The 18,986-nt window shown below is 42.0% G+C and overlaps 1 protein-coding gene across 1 annotated transcript in view; it reads right to left on the bottom strand.

Moving 5' to 3' along the window:
* Positions 1–1,995: 1,995 nt before the first annotated feature.
* The window catches only part of tpd52 (tumor protein D52), a 94,768-nt gene continuing 77,777 nt past the window's right edge, over positions 1,996–18,986 (bottom strand). The window contains exon 3 of the mRNA XM_042346906.1: positions 1,996–2,223. Coding sequence (XP_042202840.1) covers positions 2,076–2,223 — 148 coding nt within the window. The 3' untranslated portion in view covers positions 1,996–2,075. The remainder of the gene's footprint in view (positions 2,224–18,986) is intronic.

Raw genomic sequence — 18,986 nt, 5'->3', positions numbered from 1 at the left:
TTGCTGAAAATCACTGCAAACAAGATTATAGATGTTCACCATAATGCAATTACAACAACATTTGATATCGGTGATATGTTAAACCCATAATTGTTTTTTGATATTATCATGGTATCTCCAGAACTGTGGCCATGAAGATAGTTGAAAGGGATAAGTAACTTTTTGGCATTGGAACTACAAAGTGGTTCTGTTTTGAACTAAAAAACCATTCGCACTCTAGGAGAAAGGGTCATAAAGTTAAATGATTAAAATCAGAGGTAGCTTGGTGCATTCAGCAGGATGGTGGTGGTTCCCATTCAGAAGCTAGATTTGAATCATAATCCAATCTGCCACTTGGACTCAGTTACCTTTGTGAACAAGTTTTATCAGTTCTTAGCTGGGCAGCAAATTGAGCTTATACTGTAGTACCGGTGCATGTCACATTCCCCATGAGGAGAGGCCAAGTGGCAAAGAAATTCATCTCACTCCCTATTGAGCACCATGATCATCTGACCCAGAGCAATCCTGATTATCGTGGCTTAAAGAAAAATGCCTATTTAGTGGAAAATCAAGATGAAATTAGTAAAGGGGTTTTAAACAAAGTCAAAATCATCGCAAAAATAAAATTAGAAAAATAGGAATATGCTGTGAACTATAATTGTAGAAAAAAAGTGTTGACTGTTTTCTTGCTAAATATACTGTTTTCATATATTTTTGCAAATAAATTCACAAAATGAGTGAAGAAAGCAAGATGCAAAATGCAAATGCCTTACAAATCTCGACTTCAAAAAAAAAGGTTGTAAATCAGCTGTTTCACTCCTTCATTGCAGCTCACCTGTCATATCAATATGCTAATGGATTGGTCATATTATGTGGTTTGTCTGCTGCAAGTTTAGGTTTGTGGAATTTTCATTCTATCACTAAATCTTGTTCCATTTGTTCTCATGTAAATCAGTAGCTGAAGCTTCAAGGCTTTGCAGTCTCACAGAAATTAAGCCTACACATCTGGTTCTGCTGGGCTTTTTTTTTGGTCAGCCGGTTGTCTGACACATGCAGAAACCCATTACCATGCTTAAGAGTATCCAAACCAAGTTGAGGTTTCCATGCACCCACCTAGACATGGAAATCTCAGAGACAGATTGTTGGAATGGAATGTGCACTCTCTCCCTGGAGGATGCATCTGCTTATCTATTTCCGGAAAGTATTAGGCGCAAGTTGGCAAGAGCCAAGGCTTGGGGACCCCAGAGTGTGCGTTGGGGTATTGCTGGAATCTAACCAGCTAAAACCGTATAGTTTTCCCACTGCTTGTCTTTTAGGCTTCTATGATACTAGACATGATATACACTACTCATATACTTGTGTACATGAAACACTATATAACACACAAATCAATTAAGATTCCTGAAGGGGTTAATCAAATTACATTTTTATAGATTATTTTAGGATTCAAACTTCATTGACGTTTACATAAATAAACATGACATTATCAAGTAATGAATGAGGTACTAATATTCTACTGTAAACAGCAGTTCAAAGACCAACACATTGGTTTTGATACTCTTAAGGACCGTGTTGTGTCAAGACACCAAGCTGACTCCCACTCCCAGCCCCCACCCCACCACACACACAAATTTGGCTTGTACATTGGTCAAACATTTTATATTGTATTTGTCCATAAAGTGAAATGCTGCTCTGTTGAGTTGAGCTGAACTCGAATGTTGCCGTGGTTCAGGTGAGTGACTGGAGTTCTAGTGGAATTGAGAAAGCCCCTGTCATTGATGCTCTGACCTACTGTACTTTAGGCCCAAACCCTATTTACGAGTTAGCGTTTGTATAGTGCCTTATCACACTGAAACATTTCAAAGTGCTTTACAATAACTGACAAATGTAGTGACTGCTTATTCAGGCAAACACAGCAGCCATTTTATGGACAGCAAGTTCCCAAAAACCATCATGTTGTGAAAGACCTAAAGTGTAGTGTAGTAAGGTTTTGAACTTTGACGAACACGCGAAAAATGCATCATATAAAAGGTTTATTTTTTAAACAAAGAGATACAGTACATACTCTCAAGAGGAAAAAATCCTATTTCTAACTTTTACTCTTTTTGCTTTGCTTTGTCCAGCAACCCAAGGAGTGCAGCATCTGCCTCCAGCAAAGTCGTGTCTGTCTTGCCCCCAAGGAAACGAGATGTGAGCTCCAGGTCAACCAGTCTCAAACGCACTTTCACTCCCCTCTGATACTTCCTAAACAGAATAAGAACAAAATTTCAATGGACTGAAAGCAGCTGGAAATGTTTACACCTGTACCAACATAAGCAAAATTGAAATTATTTTCATGCAATTGAAAAAAACATTTTTTAAAAAAAGGATCACAGTTTAACATAACATGTAGGAGCAAGAGTAGGCCATTCAGCCCTTCGAGCCTGGCCCGCCATTCAATCATGGCTGTTCTTCTAATCTAACTCCAGCTAATAACCTGACCCTGCAGTTTGCAGTTTACTATCCTCACATATAGTACAGGAATTCAATTTTGTTCTGCCAGACATTTGCTAAATGTACTCATTTTCGATATTTGGGATAAATTGACTTTTTGGAAGGATGAGATTTTATTTTTACACAGTTTATCATTGTAGCAACAAGAGAAACAAGACTAATCCTTGGTGCTTGATGGCTGAGATATGAGCAACCAGGAACTACCAGATAAGTCTTGGAAATAATAACAACACGTTTCAGAGGGGTCTTTACAGCAGTATATAACAACAAAATTACATTTATAGAGTGCCTTTCACGTCAGGAGGACATCCAAAGGTTAAGATATAAGAAGAAGTAAACCAATACTATCAAATATGCCAAGGTAGCAAGGCAAGGAGACACAGGTTCAAGGTTAGACTATAAGAGGAGTAATAATAATCTTTGCATTTGATATAGCGCTTCACAGAATAGACTGTAAAGTAAATTGACTGTATATTTGTGGGCAAAACATGGCAGCCAATTCCGCACAGCAATATTACACAAACAGTCAGGGATTGAGTGACCAACTTTTATTATTGTTTTTTTTTCTTGAGGGAATATTATCAAGTAAGGAAACTTGTCCAAGGTTTCGTCCTGCTGGGAATTTTAGCTTTGCTTTGAGCCATTTACAACGGTTTGTCTGACATTTCGTCTGACCCCGGTTACACTTCGTAAAGCCTTGTTCAACACAAACAGATTGTGCAATAACAGCTTCACAGAGAGACACTGACATGGTTGACGCAGGTCTCTGTTAACAATCATTATAGGCAGAGGTCAAAAAGAAAAACTTCCTAGTTATCTATTCTAAATTGCCCTTTACCATAAGACGTAGGAGCAGGAGTAGGCCATTCGGGCCCTCTCGCCTGCTCCGCCATTTAATAAAATCATGGCTGATCTTGTAACCTAATTCCATTTACCTGTCCTATTCCCATATCCCGTAATCCCTCTATCCTTTAGAAATCTATCAACCTCAGTCTTGAATATGTTCCAGGACTGAGCAACCACAGCCTTCTGGAGTAGAGAATTCCACAAATTCACTACCCTCTGAGTGAAGAAATGTTTCCTCAACTCAGTTCGAAAAGGCTGACCCTTAATCTTGAGACTATGATCCCTAGTTTTAGATTCTCCAACCAGGGGAACCAGTCTCACAGCATCTACCCTGTCAAGACCGTTGAAACCTATAAGATCAAGGACAACCACCACCAAGTATTACTTTACACAAGTGTCTGAACAGCTGGAACAGGTTACCAGAAAAGATGGTAGACGGCAGGTCCTGATTCATTTCAGAAACAATTGGATGGTAACATGGGAAGGAAGTCGGGTTGGTGTTCTGGAATGATGAGATCAACTAAGGCAAAGAGCATTCTTCATTTCAACCTCTCTCCTGATCTACCATTTCTAATATTAACCCCACTGATCATTCTAGTGCAAAGTATATAAATATACTTATCGCACAAAAGCAAAATAAACATTTTGATGAGGAAAATGCAATTTCACCTGAGTGTAATGCCTGTGTGTAATTCAGTAATCCAGACAAGCTCAATAAAATAGCATATTAGGTTTTCAAATTAATTAACTGTACTGACAGAAAGAAACAAGATGGGATGTAAGCAGATGGGAGCTTTGTTCATACACCAGATTAATAAATTCCAAACAATATGTTATTGACTTAAGATTGGGTCTCTGTACACGGTGACAAACATTACAGCTTTTAAAGTTGTGTACATACAATCTAGTATAATTCCCTTTCAAGGGCTCAGTAAAAGAATTAATTTGCCCCTTAGATGGGGATTCAGAGGGCAAACTGATATAAGGATCCTGCACTATATATTCTTCAAAGTCCCGTCATATAAATAAAGAGGGGAAAAAAAAGTTTAAAACATTTGTTGAGTTCATAACTTCTAAAGAACGAACTTACGCATATGTTTAGTAACAAACAGTTAGAGCGCACTGGTTGCTGGTCAGGACAATGTCATAGTGAAGCTATCGCTGTGATGGATTATTCAGATAATATTAGGTTTTCTCTCTAGACCAGTGTGCTGTGCTACCCACTAACATGCAACTATAAAATCTACCAACCACAAAAGCGACCACTGTATTATTCCTTCACTGCAGGCAGTATCTATGCTGATAATTCCCAGGCGGTGCAACCACAGAATGATACGAGTACAAGGTCAGATAATGTAAAATTCTAACAGAACAGAGGGAGGAGCACAAGAGTACACCTTCTTTAAACAGATAGATTGACGATAATGTGGTCAAAAGAAATAAGCATCTATATTCAAGCCCGCACCCACCCCCATGACTGTTAGAAATTTTTAATTCATGCAAAAGAATTGTGGAAAATTGTTAAATGCACTCTTAATTTGGAAACTGCTTTTCTTAAGAATTCCAGAAAACCAGCTTTCAAAGTAAGGCTAAACTTAAGAATTTTCCACAAATTTAAGACAAAATGGTCTTACAAGAAAAGGTATAATTTGGGGCCTTGTATGTTTTATTGTACAAGTGATCTTCAAATCCTTCTGCAATGTTGCTTCTCCCTATCTATGCAATACCTTCCAGTCCTATTTCTCTGGTTGTAATCTCTTCTGACTGGTTTACTACTGATTCCTCAACCCCCTACTATGTCTTCGTTCTTTAGGTCTCACAAAACCTTGCTTTGCGCTTTCCCTCCCCCTCTTCAAAACCCTATTTGAACAGATCTTTGGTTCACACCCTTAAATTAACCATCTCTACTTCCCTGCTTGGTGATCCCCATGGTAATTGGGAAGCGCTTTTGATTGTGTTCATCCTTTGTTGAGTGGGTTGTTCCCCCACTCAGCTCACAACCTTAACTTGGGTGCCAAGCCAGGATTGTCAAGTGCCTTGCGATGTTCTCTTGATGTGAAAGGCATGATATAAATGTAAATTTGTACCATACGTGAGAAGTGTTTATATAAGATCAAGTTGTACTTCTGTGAAGACTTTTCGAGAGCACTGCATGACTTACATGTTTCCAGATGGACTGATTGACATTCAGTTATAACGGGGACTTAATAATCCCAGCACAACGTCACCACTGTCAGAGCATTTTCTTGCCAAATTTGGAGGCACCAAATACCCTTGTATTACAATACAATACGAACTTAGTTATTATGCCTTTAATGTCGTGAGGAGGTCCCGAGTTCAGGGTTTGTACTTAAGCTGGGGGTGGGCGACGAGGGATTGGGGTGGGGGAAGTTCGCAAAAAGCATTATGTCGTGAGGTGGATCTTGAAGGAAGGAAGGGAAGAGGTGAGTCGAAGGATGGTGTTCACCTGTGTCTTGCTTGAATTTCTCTGATGAGAAACAACATTATCAACAACTATCGACGGGACTGAATCGTGGATACCTCTGGCCTCTCACTGAAAAGCGACACGGTTGCAAACTGCCACTGGAGAGATTAAACACGGACAGAATAAAGCAAACCTTTTATTTTTGAACAAAATGTATAGAGCATTTAAAGAAGGCCTGAGCGTATTCCACAGTACATGTATCTAGAAATAGAGATTTCCACTGCAGTACATTATTTAAACCCAATTGGAGAACCCAACCCAGCACTTTTCTTGGCAATGGACCTATTTTCCTTAAAATATATATTTTAGGATGAACACTCTTAAACAGACGTAGTTTTTGTTTCTTCCCATCAACAGGATTTGTAGGGAGAGACAAATGATGGGTTGCTGCAGGCAGAGTAATCTTACCTAACCCCCGTCATTACATTCAGGCACCAAATCCTTAATCTCCCAAACAACCCGGCTCCCTATGTTTAAGTGTTAAACAGTCGAGCGCCTCCCAGCCAAACATACGTGGGATTAAACTGTCTACTGTGTCTGGTGTTTCGTTCAAACTTCAAGTGCTTTGCTTTTGAACAATTCCTCTGAACTCTAAACTAAACACATTGAGGCCAAGCCCTTATCTTGACTGCTCTTCTACTGCACTTTCTCATAGCATCTACTGCACAAAACCAGCCTGCTGTCTGAGCTCTTAGATGAGCTTTCAGGCATCAAGAAACGGGCAATTAAATCTGTTTCCACAACTGAGAGTTAGGATGCACAATAAAGGCTTTTCTTTTAAGGGGTCGTAACATCCTTCCAGATATTCTTTAACCATTTCCAGAGTACTTTGTGGGACTGGAGTGGAAAGAAATTCCACAGGTTATTTATACCATATTTAAAAGAATATTTTGATTCATTTACTCTGGTAATCATTGTACAACTGTTTATTGTGCAGTTCATTCTCCCACCTCCCCATTTTCAATACTATTCCACAGGTTTAAGTACAATGATGTGACATTTCCTGTAATGTAGTTGTGATGTCTATTTTGGTGATTACTTTACGGTGGTGTGGGAGTGAATACTAATACTAATTAAAATTAAACCAAAATAAGTAGAGCCAAAAGGGCAAATCTCAAATTAGGAAATTGATTTACCATACATTAGAAAAAGTGTTTCATTCTAAGAACGATAACATTTTGGGCAATCTATCAAGCAGGGCGGCACAGGCAAAACTATTAGATCAATTCAGAAATAAAATGGATAATGGTAAGTCAGGGTGGTACAGGAATGAACTTTGGTGCAACAGATGACCCAATGGGCCTAACTGATATCCTGATGTTGGTGGGGGAGTGGTGGTCAGACTCACAGCCTGTTTGTAGTATTGATTGGTTCGACTGCAATTTTTTAAAAAGAACAGCTACTCTATTGTTGGTTGTCAGTTGAACTACCAACCAGCTGGATCAAGAAACAAATGGTCTTGTGTGCGTGAGAAACCAGGCAGGTGGTAACTCTATTATGTAGGGCTGTGTAAATTCATTGATAATCAACAGAAATGTTAATATCTGACAGAACACGGATCTAGCTGCAACGATTATGGTACAGTAATCTGTCTACAGCATCTTTAATTTGAGCACCCAAGTCCCCTACAATATTCAAGCCACTGACACAACTTGGCTAAGTCCCTTCCTTAGAGTGACCCACCCTTTCAACATGTTCTACTGTCGAAATACACTTAACTGTTTAAGACCATGACTATAAATTTCTGCTAGTACCACTATATCCTCTAGTGTATCACGTTATCTGTAAGGCATCGTAAGATGAAGAAAGCATGTAAATCCTACATAATCCTCTTTTAAACAATTTTAAAAAAGCATCATTTGATGAATGATATAATACAATTTTACATTTATAAAAGGGCTTTCACGTCAGGAGGTCATCTGAAGACGGTGGATAGTCCAGGGTTTACAACTGAGCTGGGAGAAACTATTTATGATAGTCCACAAGTGTTGGCCTTTGATTAGAGGATCTTAGTTGGAATTCCAGTCTCAGTTGGCACTTGTTGAGCTACCTTCCCATGCAGTCCAACATCAGGTTAAACAACGAGTCTGAGGATAGGATGTCCGTGATCAAATTTTGTGAAAATACTAGAAAACCTTTTCCCTCTGGTGAAGAGCCTCGGTGCTTAGCTGGGATCAAACTGTGTGTGGCAATCTCAGTGAAAAGGTAGCATCCGATCATATCTTGAAATAATCACATGCACAACATTTCCTCTTAAAAATCACATTTTAAACAAACATCACCAATTCTAGCCTCCTCTATTTCTGTATTAGCTTTTTTAGAAACAGGTATGATCTAGACTGGGCAGCTTGATTAAGCTCTCCCCCCACCAGCGACCCACAAACACACACGCAAAGTTTGTGAGATGGTAAGCTGGTGATCGCAGACAATGAATACAGTGCATGGGAGGAAACCGTTGAATAGTTCTCCTCCTCCACTCTAACAATGAATTAAATCTTGAAAGGTACATTTTATGGCTGAATCACAATGGCTAAAAAAAATGGATAAATAGCAAAAGAGCTAATTCATAAAAATGTTGTCACCTTCACAATCCATTCATTGAACAATTCGTTCCCAGAAGAAAATAGAAAATCAGACAGAAACTTGTATTTTATGGAAAATGTATTAGAATTACAGTGAGGTGTGGAATATGTGCAGTGCTCAGTACTATTTTGGGAGAATTAATGCATAGACAAGGACTGTTTTGTTCTAAGAGATGTCTATGGTAAGAAAATTGGGGTCTCGCACAATAGGATAGTTTGGGAAGTGGAATGTTTGAATTAGGTGCTTGGATCAGTTCTGCATTTGGAATCGGATGAAATTAAGTTTTGACAGAACACGTTGCTACTCGGATTATATCCAACTTTTTATACATCACCTTGTGATTTGAGTAACAGCCAAATCTTACCAAGCACATGAGAATTAAGGATTCACATTGAATTTCTGCGTCGTCTTTGGTTCCGCTAACAAAAAAATGGGTTTAAAATAGTAATATTGTGCCTCATTGCACATCAGTAACTCAGTTATCTGTAAGATGTTCACAACAGATTTATGCTATGATCACAAGTATTCTATATCATTTGTATTTGGCAAGTTAATCAGCCCTAGATTTCCCTCAGGTGAGACTGCACTATTATAGCTAGACTGCAGCTGTGAGTTTACATACTCTGCTCTGCTAGTCATATTATATCAATAAGAAATTATGTCAGTGGAATAGCAATTCCAGTTAACAATACAAACTGCATGTCAACATTCAGTGTCACACTAGGTTTGTGCAGAAGTCTATAAGTAAAGTTTAGGCTTTAACCATTGAACTATCACCTCTTCTGTAGTAGTCAAAAAGGTCGGCACACACTGTACCTGCTTGCCATTATACCACTTCAGATCAGGTCTCACACTTGGCTTTAGCTCACACATGCCATAAGCACGGTCAAAGAGGAAGGTTTTAAGGCGGGACTTGAAGAAGGGGAGGAGGCAAGGCGGAGGGATTGAGGGAGTGTTCCAGAGTTTCAGGGCATAGTGGCTGAAATCACGACCTCCAATGGTGGGGGTGGAGGGTGCGAGGGACAAGCAGGAGGCCAGTTCCAGTCGAGCGGAGGCGCCGGGTGGTGGATTGGGGAGTGAAAGAGGACGGAGAGTTAGGGAGGTGCCAGAGAGATTTGAACACGAGTGTAAAAACCAGCCTAAATTAAAAATTTTAAATTTAAAAATCTGATTGCAGTACCCCCCTACAACCTCGTTCAAAAAATCTTTATATTAGATATACATTAGTGCCTTTCACATTGAGAGGGGCCCTCATAGCACTTCACAGGATACACTGTAAAATATTGTCTCTGTATTATTTATGTGGCTGCACCCAGCAGCTAATTTGTACACAGCAATGTTCTACAAACAGCCATGAAGTGGATTTTATTTGGAGGATTGTGGGCCAGGACATCGGGAGAGAGAAACTCCCTTTCCTTTTCAAGTAATTTCAGCTGATCATGGCATGGTTAATAGTTCCATGGGATCTTTAAAATCCACCTGAAAAGATAGATGGGACATCTGATTTGAAGTGCAGTACCTCCAACAATGAGGCACACACTCAGCACTGCATTGGAGTAACAGCCTAGAAAATATGAGTTCCACGTCCTGACATGGGGCTTGAACCCACAATCTCCACCTCAAGAGCCGAGACTGCTACCAACTCAATCAGCCGAACACATTGCTCACTCCTTCATTCCTTTGGCTCCCATTCAGTCTTTGTAAAGCGTTTTAAGACCATCTTCCAATGTGAAAGGTTTGTGTCTTAGTGTGACTTACTGTTGTTAAAGCATTTCACAACAGCTGAAAGGTGAATGAGAAAAGTGTCAGGCTATGTTCTGTGTGGCATCGACTCCACTCAATAATTCCCCACAAATGCAATTGGTGAGACAGGAGCCTCACACCGTGGAGAATTCTAGTGTGATCAACCATCCTATGAGTTCTATTGTGCTCCACCACTGCACCCCATTCAAGCAGGTCAAACAGAATTTGAAGAAAACATACTCATTTTGAAATGTGATAGTGTATTCAGCAAGCAATGGAATGAACACTAAATATTAATTAAAACTAATTTCAAACAATCAGTGCATTGCTTATTTTTGTTAAGACTTTAAAATAATTGCCTAGTGCAAACAGTCCAAATGTACTTAACTATATAAAGTAGATTGCAGTGAGAGTACATAGTCAGGGGTTTGTGCAGATTTAGGATATATCTCTCTCGAGTCTCCAAGCTGTCTAATTTGGACCGCAATGGATTTTTCTTTCACTCCTTAAATTGCGGCTAGAAAGTGGCTGAGGTATAGTTCTGTGCAACAGCTGGACCCAACAGTGATTCCTGTTCACTGTCACGTCTCGCTTATTATTGCTCTATTGTCCAGGAAATCAAATTTGACAATAAGCAAACTCAACCACAGAAAGTCCATGGAAAGCTTCTTAATTAAATATGACATGCATTCAGCAGAGAGGTAACAACCAGGGTGACTGTCAGTACATTTAAACCTGAACAAAAGACAATGTTGTAATGGGTCAAATCATCAAGTCAAAATGTGGCCACAGGTTCCATAGTTGATGGTCATTCAGAGGAACCTCTTGACACATGAAAGAGGTTTCAAATGCAGCGTTTCCACAATTACACAGGATTCCTTTAGCATCTCTTTTAATTTTGCAAAAATTGTACTTTGGGGCATTCACACCTTGTGCGTGCTGCAGACTAGTAACAGCAGAGCAAGGTGAGAGCTGGAAGAAAAACATGAGATAGACTGAAAATCTACACACTGCAGAAAATCTCTGGAAGAGGGGGCTACAATAACAGCCACCTGCACTTGACGTTTACCGTAAAGTGCTTTGAGATGCTTTTGACTCGAGTAGCTACAAAAAAATGGCAAGTTTGTTCTTTTTCTTGCAGTGAGTTGAGATATCACACTATAAAGATTCAAAGATGATGTCAAGCTCACTTATTTTCATATTCGCTGGTACTGCCATCTACACTTCAGTTCATTGTTAAGATTTGTCAGGATATGAACACAGATATGGGTCAATTGTAGAGCAAACCACACTGCGCTGCAGAACCTAATGATTCAGAAAGTAGTTTACAGTTTTCCCAGGGTGTAACATTACTGCTGCACATTGTCTGGGTGATAATTTACTCAAATGTAAACTACTACTTTTACAAACTTTTCAAAACAATGCTTTACCTGTATTTGAGATACCTAATGAAATTCCATCCACCTCTAGAATAATAAGGCGACAAAGGACATTATTTTTGATTGAAGGATTTCAGCTATGAGTGAAAGCTGCAAAGAGGAATGCAATCTATGTGTTCAAAGGTGAGCGCTTTACACAAAGACTTTAGACTAGTCAGGCTCCACCATACCCAGGTCAGGCTCCACTATACCCAGGTCAGGCTCCACCATACCCAGATCAGACTCCACTAACCCAGATCAGACTCCACTATACTCAGGTCAGGTATGAGCCTGCAGTAGAGCAGTGGATTACTATACAAATACACCATACCATAGAATGATAGGATGTGGGGCCAACACTGATTGCCAGCATTGAGTTCCTTATCTTGGGTGCCACATCTGGAAAGTGACTAATTTCATATGAGTGGAGGGGATTGGGCAAATTATATAAAAAGGAAAGAAAGAAGGAAAGAAGGAAAGAAGGAAAGAAGGAAGGAAGGAAGGAAGGAAGGAAGGAAAGAAAGAAAGAAAGTTGCATTTTAGCTCTGTATCCCATCTCAAAGCATGTTACAGCAATTACTGACAGTGTAGTGACTCCAGTATATGTGTAGTAAAGCTGAACCTGAGCTGCTCTCCTGTATTTTTTGTGCCTGAGCAGTGCCTGATGTTTTGGATAAGTAACAAAGCAGACACAAAACCTCTAAAGATGTGGAGGGGAAAAAAAAGAAAATTAACTAGAAAAGTTGAAGAATTGAGCTTTGAAGTTAATTCAGTCCCACAAATACTGGGACAGCTCCTCCCAACACAAAGCAAATACAGACATTTGGCACAAAACAAGGAAAACAAAAGTGCAAAGAAACCTCACAATCTTATTAATAGACTTTGAGAGCACATACAGTACAAGAGCAGACACCAGGCTAGTACACCAGATGCCTCCTTTTAAATTCTAAATTACAAATATCAATGTGCAACATGTCACACACAATATTACATTCTCATCCGTACTTCACAACTGACTCAGCTGAAATCCTTCTTTTCGCCTTCGTCATTTTCTGGCTGGACTATTCCAATGCCCTCCTCGCTGGTCTCCCCATCTCCACAATACACAAAATTCAATTAATTCAAAACTCGAACCTCCGTACACCCATCACACCAGTCCTTGCCAGGCTCCACTGGCTCTCAATTACCGAACAGATTGATTTCAAAATCCTCTCACTTATTTTCAAATCACTTCATGCCCTCGCATCTCCCTACCTATCTGACCTACATAACCCCCACTCCACCACCCGCTGTCTCTGCTCGGCTGGCTACGATCTCCTATTTGTCCCTCGTGCCCTTCGTTCCATCATTGGTGACCGTGCCTTCAGCCACTCTGACCCGAAAATCTGGAATTCTCTCAATCCCTCCGCCTTGCCCCCTCTCTCGCTTACTTCAATTCCCATCTAAAGACCTTCCTTTTTGATCCTGCTTATAGTCACATTGCCCCTCCCTCTCCCCCTGGCTCATTGTCAGACTCCGCCACTGTGAAGCACTCTAGGACTTGAAAGGGCAGTATATAAATGCAAGTTGTTGTTGTTGTTCTGTTTAACACAGAACAGTGACTAAGAGGAGACAACAAATTGCAGTAATATAGTACCTTTCATTTTGGGAGGATAGCCGAAGGCGCTGAAACAACTTGCCTAGTCGAATAGGATGTTGAATGGTGATGGGTAAATAAGGTTTTGAGTTCAAACCCAGAAGACTCTGCAAACGTGAGCCACTGCACGTATCTATTTCATGGACTTTTAAAAAAAAGTTAGCTTCCTAACCAGTTTACTGCCTCAGAGCGAGCTGGGAAAACTCAGCAGGTCAGGTAGCATCTATGGAGAAAGGAAAGTGAGTCAACGTTTCGGGTCCACGATCCTTTGGCAGTTCTGACCCGAAACATTGACTCACTTTCCTTTCTCCATAGATGCTACCTGACCTGCTGAGTTTTCCCGGCTCTCTCTGTTTTTGTTTCAGATTTCCAGCATCTGCAGTATTTTGTGTTTTGTTACTACCTCAGAGTTGAGTTTATACCAGATCATTTCCACTGAATATTTCTGCATATTGAATTTCATTGCAATTATTGGTACATTCTGCCCCATTCTACATAAGAGTAATAATAAGTGTGTCAGCCTGGCGTAGTGGTAGCACTGTCACCTCTGAGACAGAAGGTTGTCACCCCACATTGGGATTTGGAATAACATGGTCTAAGCCAACAGTTCAATGTCAGGTGGATGTTAAATATCCTTCTTGAGAAGAGAAGGGAGTGTCTCCCTGTGTCCTGATGAACAGTCCCCAAAATGGTCATTAACTCCATATCTATTTGTGGGACGATGGCTGTGCGAAACTGGCTATGCCATTTCGCCCAGAAATACATAGTCAATCCACTTTATAGTATATTCTGTGAAGAGCTTTAGGATGTCTCAACAAAGTGATAAGGCGGTATATAAAATGCAAGGATTATTATCATAATCCTTACATTTGATATTGCGCCTTTCACATTGGGAGGATAACTCAAAGCACTCACAGGATATCTACTGTAAGGTATAATGATTGTGTGTTTTGTAGGTGAACTGAATTTGCACAAGGCAAAGTGCCATAAACTGCTATGAAATGAATGGCCAATTTATCCTAGGATTGTTAGCCAAGATCCACATTACACTCCTCTTCATATTTTGCCATGGAATCTTTAAAATCTACCTGAACAGGCAGAGGTGACCTGTGTTTTAAAGTCTCATCTCAACTTTATCGCATCATCAAACATCCTATCCCTCTGGCCTTCCACCCGCAGAGACCCTGAAGCAGCTGTCCAGCTGCTCCATGATCGCCTCTCCTCCACCTTCAACTCCCTCGTCCCCCTGAAATCCAGGACCATCTCCAAACCCACCCGATCCCCCTGGTACAACAACTATCTCCGCCGCCTAAAATCCCAAACCCGGCTGCTCGAGCACAGATGGCGGAAAACTAGCCTGACAGTCCACCGCCAACTGTGGCTCGAGCATCTCCACAGCTACCGCCGTTCTTTGACACACGCAAAAACGTCCTTCTACTTCAACATCATCTTGGAGGCTAAACACAACCCCAAAATCCTTTTTTCCACCACCCACTACCTCCTCCGTGCCCCCCTCAGGCCTCCTCAATCTTCACATCCAACGCCAAGTGCGAGGAGGTCATGGACTTCTTTTTATCTAAAATTCACAACATCCGCCAGGCAGCCTCATCCTCCTGCCTCTTGTCACCCACCACCACCCCCTCTCCATCCCCCTCACCCTCGCCATCATCAGCTCCTACCACGACCCCCATCCCATCGTACATTCCTTCCTCCCCATCTCTCCCTCCTCCCTCTCACCCACCATCACCTCCGTGAAACCCACCACCTGCTGCCTCGACCCCCTCCCCACCAACTTGCTGGTCACCCGGCTCCCCCTCCTCTGTCCACTACTGGCTGACATCATCAACCAGTCCCTCTCCTCCGGATCAGTCCTTGCCCCCCTCAAAACTGCTGTCATCACTCACCTCCTCAAAAAACCTTCCCTAGATCCCTCAAACTCCAGCCATTACCGCCCCATTTCTAACCTGCCCTTCCTCACAAAACTTCTAGAACACGTTGTTGCCAATCAACTCCGCGCACACCGCTCCTCCCACTCCCTATTCAAACCCCTCCAGTCCGGTTTCCACCCACAGTACAGAGACTGCACTTGTGAAAGTCACAAACGACATCCTCTCTATCTGTGACCAGGGCTCCCTCTGCCTCCTTGTCCTTCTGGACCTCTTCGTGGCATTCGACATAGTCGATCACGCTATCCTCCTCCACCGCCTTTCCTCCGTCATTCACCTCAGTGGGACCGCATTCGCCTGGCTCGAGTCCTACCTCACAAACCGCCAGCAGTACATCTGCACAAACGGCTTCTCCTCCCGCTCTCACCTGGTTACCTGCGGAGTACCCCAAGGATCCATCCTTGGCCCCCTCCTCTTTCTGATCTACATGCTCTCTCTTGGGGATGTCATCCGCAGACATGGGGTACATTTCCACATGTACACGGACGACACACAACTCTATTTTTCCACCTCTTTGCGACCCCCAGTCCCCTGATGTTCTGTCAGCCTGCCTGTCAGATCTCAGGGGCTGGATGAGCTCAAACTTCCTTCAGCTGAACGTTGACAAGACGGAAGCTATACTCTTTGGCTCTTGTCAATGTCTAAAATCTCATGGCTCTCACCTCCTCCACCTACCTGACCTCCCACTAAAACTTTCCGAACCCGTACGCAATCTACGCGTCAAGTTCGAACCCCAATTATCCTTCCTCCCCCACATCCGGTCCCTCACCAGCACTGCCATCTTCCACCTCCGACAAATCGCCCGACTCCGCCAATACCTCTCTCCGATAGCCGCTGAAACCCTGGTCCATGCCTTTGTCACCTCTCGGCTGAACTATTCTAACGCCCTCCTTGCCGGTCTCCCATCCATAAAATCCAGGTCATTCAAAACTCTGCCGCCCGCATTCTCACCTGCACGAAACTCCGCTCTCCGATCACCCCAATCCTCGCCAGACTGCACTCCCTCCTCCTCGTCCCGAGTCCCCTCCTCCACTCTCAGTGGCCGTGCCTTCAGCCACTATGCCCCGAGGCTCTGAAATTCCCTTCCTCACTCCCTTCACCTCCTATTTTCAGGTCCCTGCTGAAGACCTTTCTTTTCGACCGTACCTTTGGTCACCTTCCTCCCCCTTCGCCTGGCTTGGCACTGGGATCCGTTACTGTAAAGCACTCTGAGATGCCGTCTGGCATGGAGGACGCTATATAAATCCAAGTTGTTGTTGTTGTTGACAGTTACAACTCCAGTTACAACTCATGTAGACTAACTTTGGAAGCTTTCATTAAACTGTTTGTACAGCTGATTTAGACACTCAGTACATTCAATAACATGGAGCCTTCCAGCTCATGTACCTGGTTTAGTAGAATTTATGAAGTAAAGACTGGATGCAGGCAAGTCTGGTAACTAATAACTCAATATTAATATTAATAGGGTTTTCAGTTATAACCGCTGAAAGCATCCTCACTGAAACAACCACTTCGGTATCTAAACCATAAAAATTATAAATAGCATAATTTAAAAGTGCTTCAACCTCAAGTTATCTGAATCTGAATCCAAGGCAGAGCAAAAATATTATTCCAAAATATTATTATAAAATATTCCCTTCCAGCAACAGACAAATGTTTTTATTCAAATAAATTCTTCGCATGCCCATTTTTAAATTTTATTTACCCCTCTCGTTTTCAGCTAGACACTACATCCTAGGTTGGGAGACAATTTTCTCCCAACCTCTACCAATGGTTTTCTGTGAAGTGAAATGCAACCCAGAGTGCCTTGCCAAGTCGCTTTAATAACAATCCTTGCATTTGATATAGCGCCTTATCACATCTTTGAGACATCTCACAGCGCTTCACAGAATATACTGTAAAGTGAACTGACTGTATATTTTGTGGGTGAAATGCGGCAGCCAATTGCACACAGTAGTATCCCACAAAGTCGTGAATTGAGTGACCAAATTATTATTTTTTTTGAAGGAATTAGTATCTCTGGAAAAGTGTGATCCGCCAATCGACTAACAACTAGGTTCCTACTTACTGCTAGGTAAACTAAGATGTGTGGAGTAAGGAAACTTGCCCAACGTTTTGCCCTGCCCGGGAATCGAACCCAGGTCCTCTCGATGCGAGTGCTCTAACCACTAAGCAACAACAACAAAATTACATTTGTATAGCGCCGGTGATGTCGGGAGGACATCCCAAGGCACTGGACAGACAGAATTACGGATCCCAGCTGGGGGTCGGTGTGGGGGAGGGTGGAGGATAGGGGGAGATGCAGGGAGATCGAAAGCACGGTCGAAGAGGAGGGTCTTGAGATGGGTCTTGAAGGTGGAGAGGCAGGGGGCGAGACGGAGGGACTGCAGGATGGAGTTCCAGATGGTGGGGCAGAGTGGCAGAAGGTCCGCCCGCCAATAGTGGGGCGAGCAAGGCGGGGGAACATGAAGCAGGCTGGAGTCCACTGAGCGGAGGGAGCAAACAGGGTAATAGGGGGTTAGGAGGTCGGAGATGTGGGGGGAGCAAGACCGTGGAGGGCTTTGAAGGTGAGGACCAGGATCTTGAACTGTATCCTCTGTGTGATGGGAAGCCAGTGGAGTTGGGCAAGGATGGAGGTGATAGGGTCGTGGAGCCTAGTGCGGGAGAGGACACGGACTGCAGAGTTCTGGATGATTCTCAGCCTGTGGAGGGAGGAATTGGGGAGACCGACAAGCAGTGAGTTTGCATAGAGTAGGCAACAGGTCTCCCGATTGCTTTCCCTCTTGCTTGCAGGGAATCGTCCGTCCCTCAATAACCCTGCCAAAATCAGGCACTCGGTATTTAGGGAGTAATGGGGCAAATCCGTGTCCTACAACTTCATGGCACAATGCACAGGTTCAGAAACATGCTACGCCACCATGACGTCAGAGGAAAGCATTCTTAGCAAGTCTGAGAGTTATTTATTTTCCCATACCAAAACACCTCATGTCCCACTAAGACATTAATACAGAAAGCTGTGTTCTCCTCTAGTGCACACAGCCTTAACTGAAGTTTGAGCCACACGTTGATGGACATTAAGTAGTGAAAAGGCTGATAGAATAGGAAAATAAGTAACTTTCTCAACATTTAAATGACAAGACTAGGGCTCATTACTGCATTTTGCTTCTTCATTGAACTAACTCACAAGGTCTAAATGGCTTTAAAGTTCAGCTTAATGTCACTCAAAACCGATGCAGTCTAGATGTTATGCATCCCACTTTCAGACTTTGAAGTAATCCTTTTCTTCTCCGTTTTAAACCCTACGGCAGCCTGGCAACCAAAGTGAGGAAACCAGTGATGGATAAAGCTTTGCATTTGGTTCTCATGTGTTAGCTGTAAGGGCATGGTCTAATTCAAAATGTACTTCAGCACTTTATTCTCATCCTGCTTTTAAGAACAAAAGATATATGATTTAAAAAAAAGCTATTTAATTCAGGTGGAAACTCGGGAAGCAGATAAAAAATAATCTAATTTATCATTTACTTTTCATTTTTAATGGAATTCTTAAGCACACTGTTAAGATTCGAGAAAAGGCTGCTTTATCCTGATGTCTCCATTCAGTACCTGAGCTGGGTGTGGTTCATGATGTATAAGTGGCCCAGCAGTCTTACACAAGCAGAAAAGTTAATGAAAAAAATAAAAGTACTAAGTGACCATCTCTACAAGTATTAAAATCCACTAAATACATTGGCATGGGTTTGAGTCCTATGTCTAGGTGGTCTATGCATTGGTTTCATTGTGAGCAAATCTAGAACAGGATCCAGGTTGGCTGGACAGCAAAACATACAACACATGTTATTTGATCTGGAAGGATTGTG

Source organism: Callorhinchus milii, unplaced genomic scaffold (genome assembly GCF_018977255.1).
Source record: "Callorhinchus milii isolate IMCB2004 unplaced genomic scaffold, IMCB_Cmil_1.0 Scaffold2, whole genome shotgun sequence".
Taxonomy (NCBI): domain Eukaryota; kingdom Metazoa; phylum Chordata; class Chondrichthyes; order Chimaeriformes; family Callorhinchidae; genus Callorhinchus; species Callorhinchus milii.
Note: the sequence above shows the minus strand (reverse complement) of the source record. Positions and strands in the feature narration are given on the sequence as shown.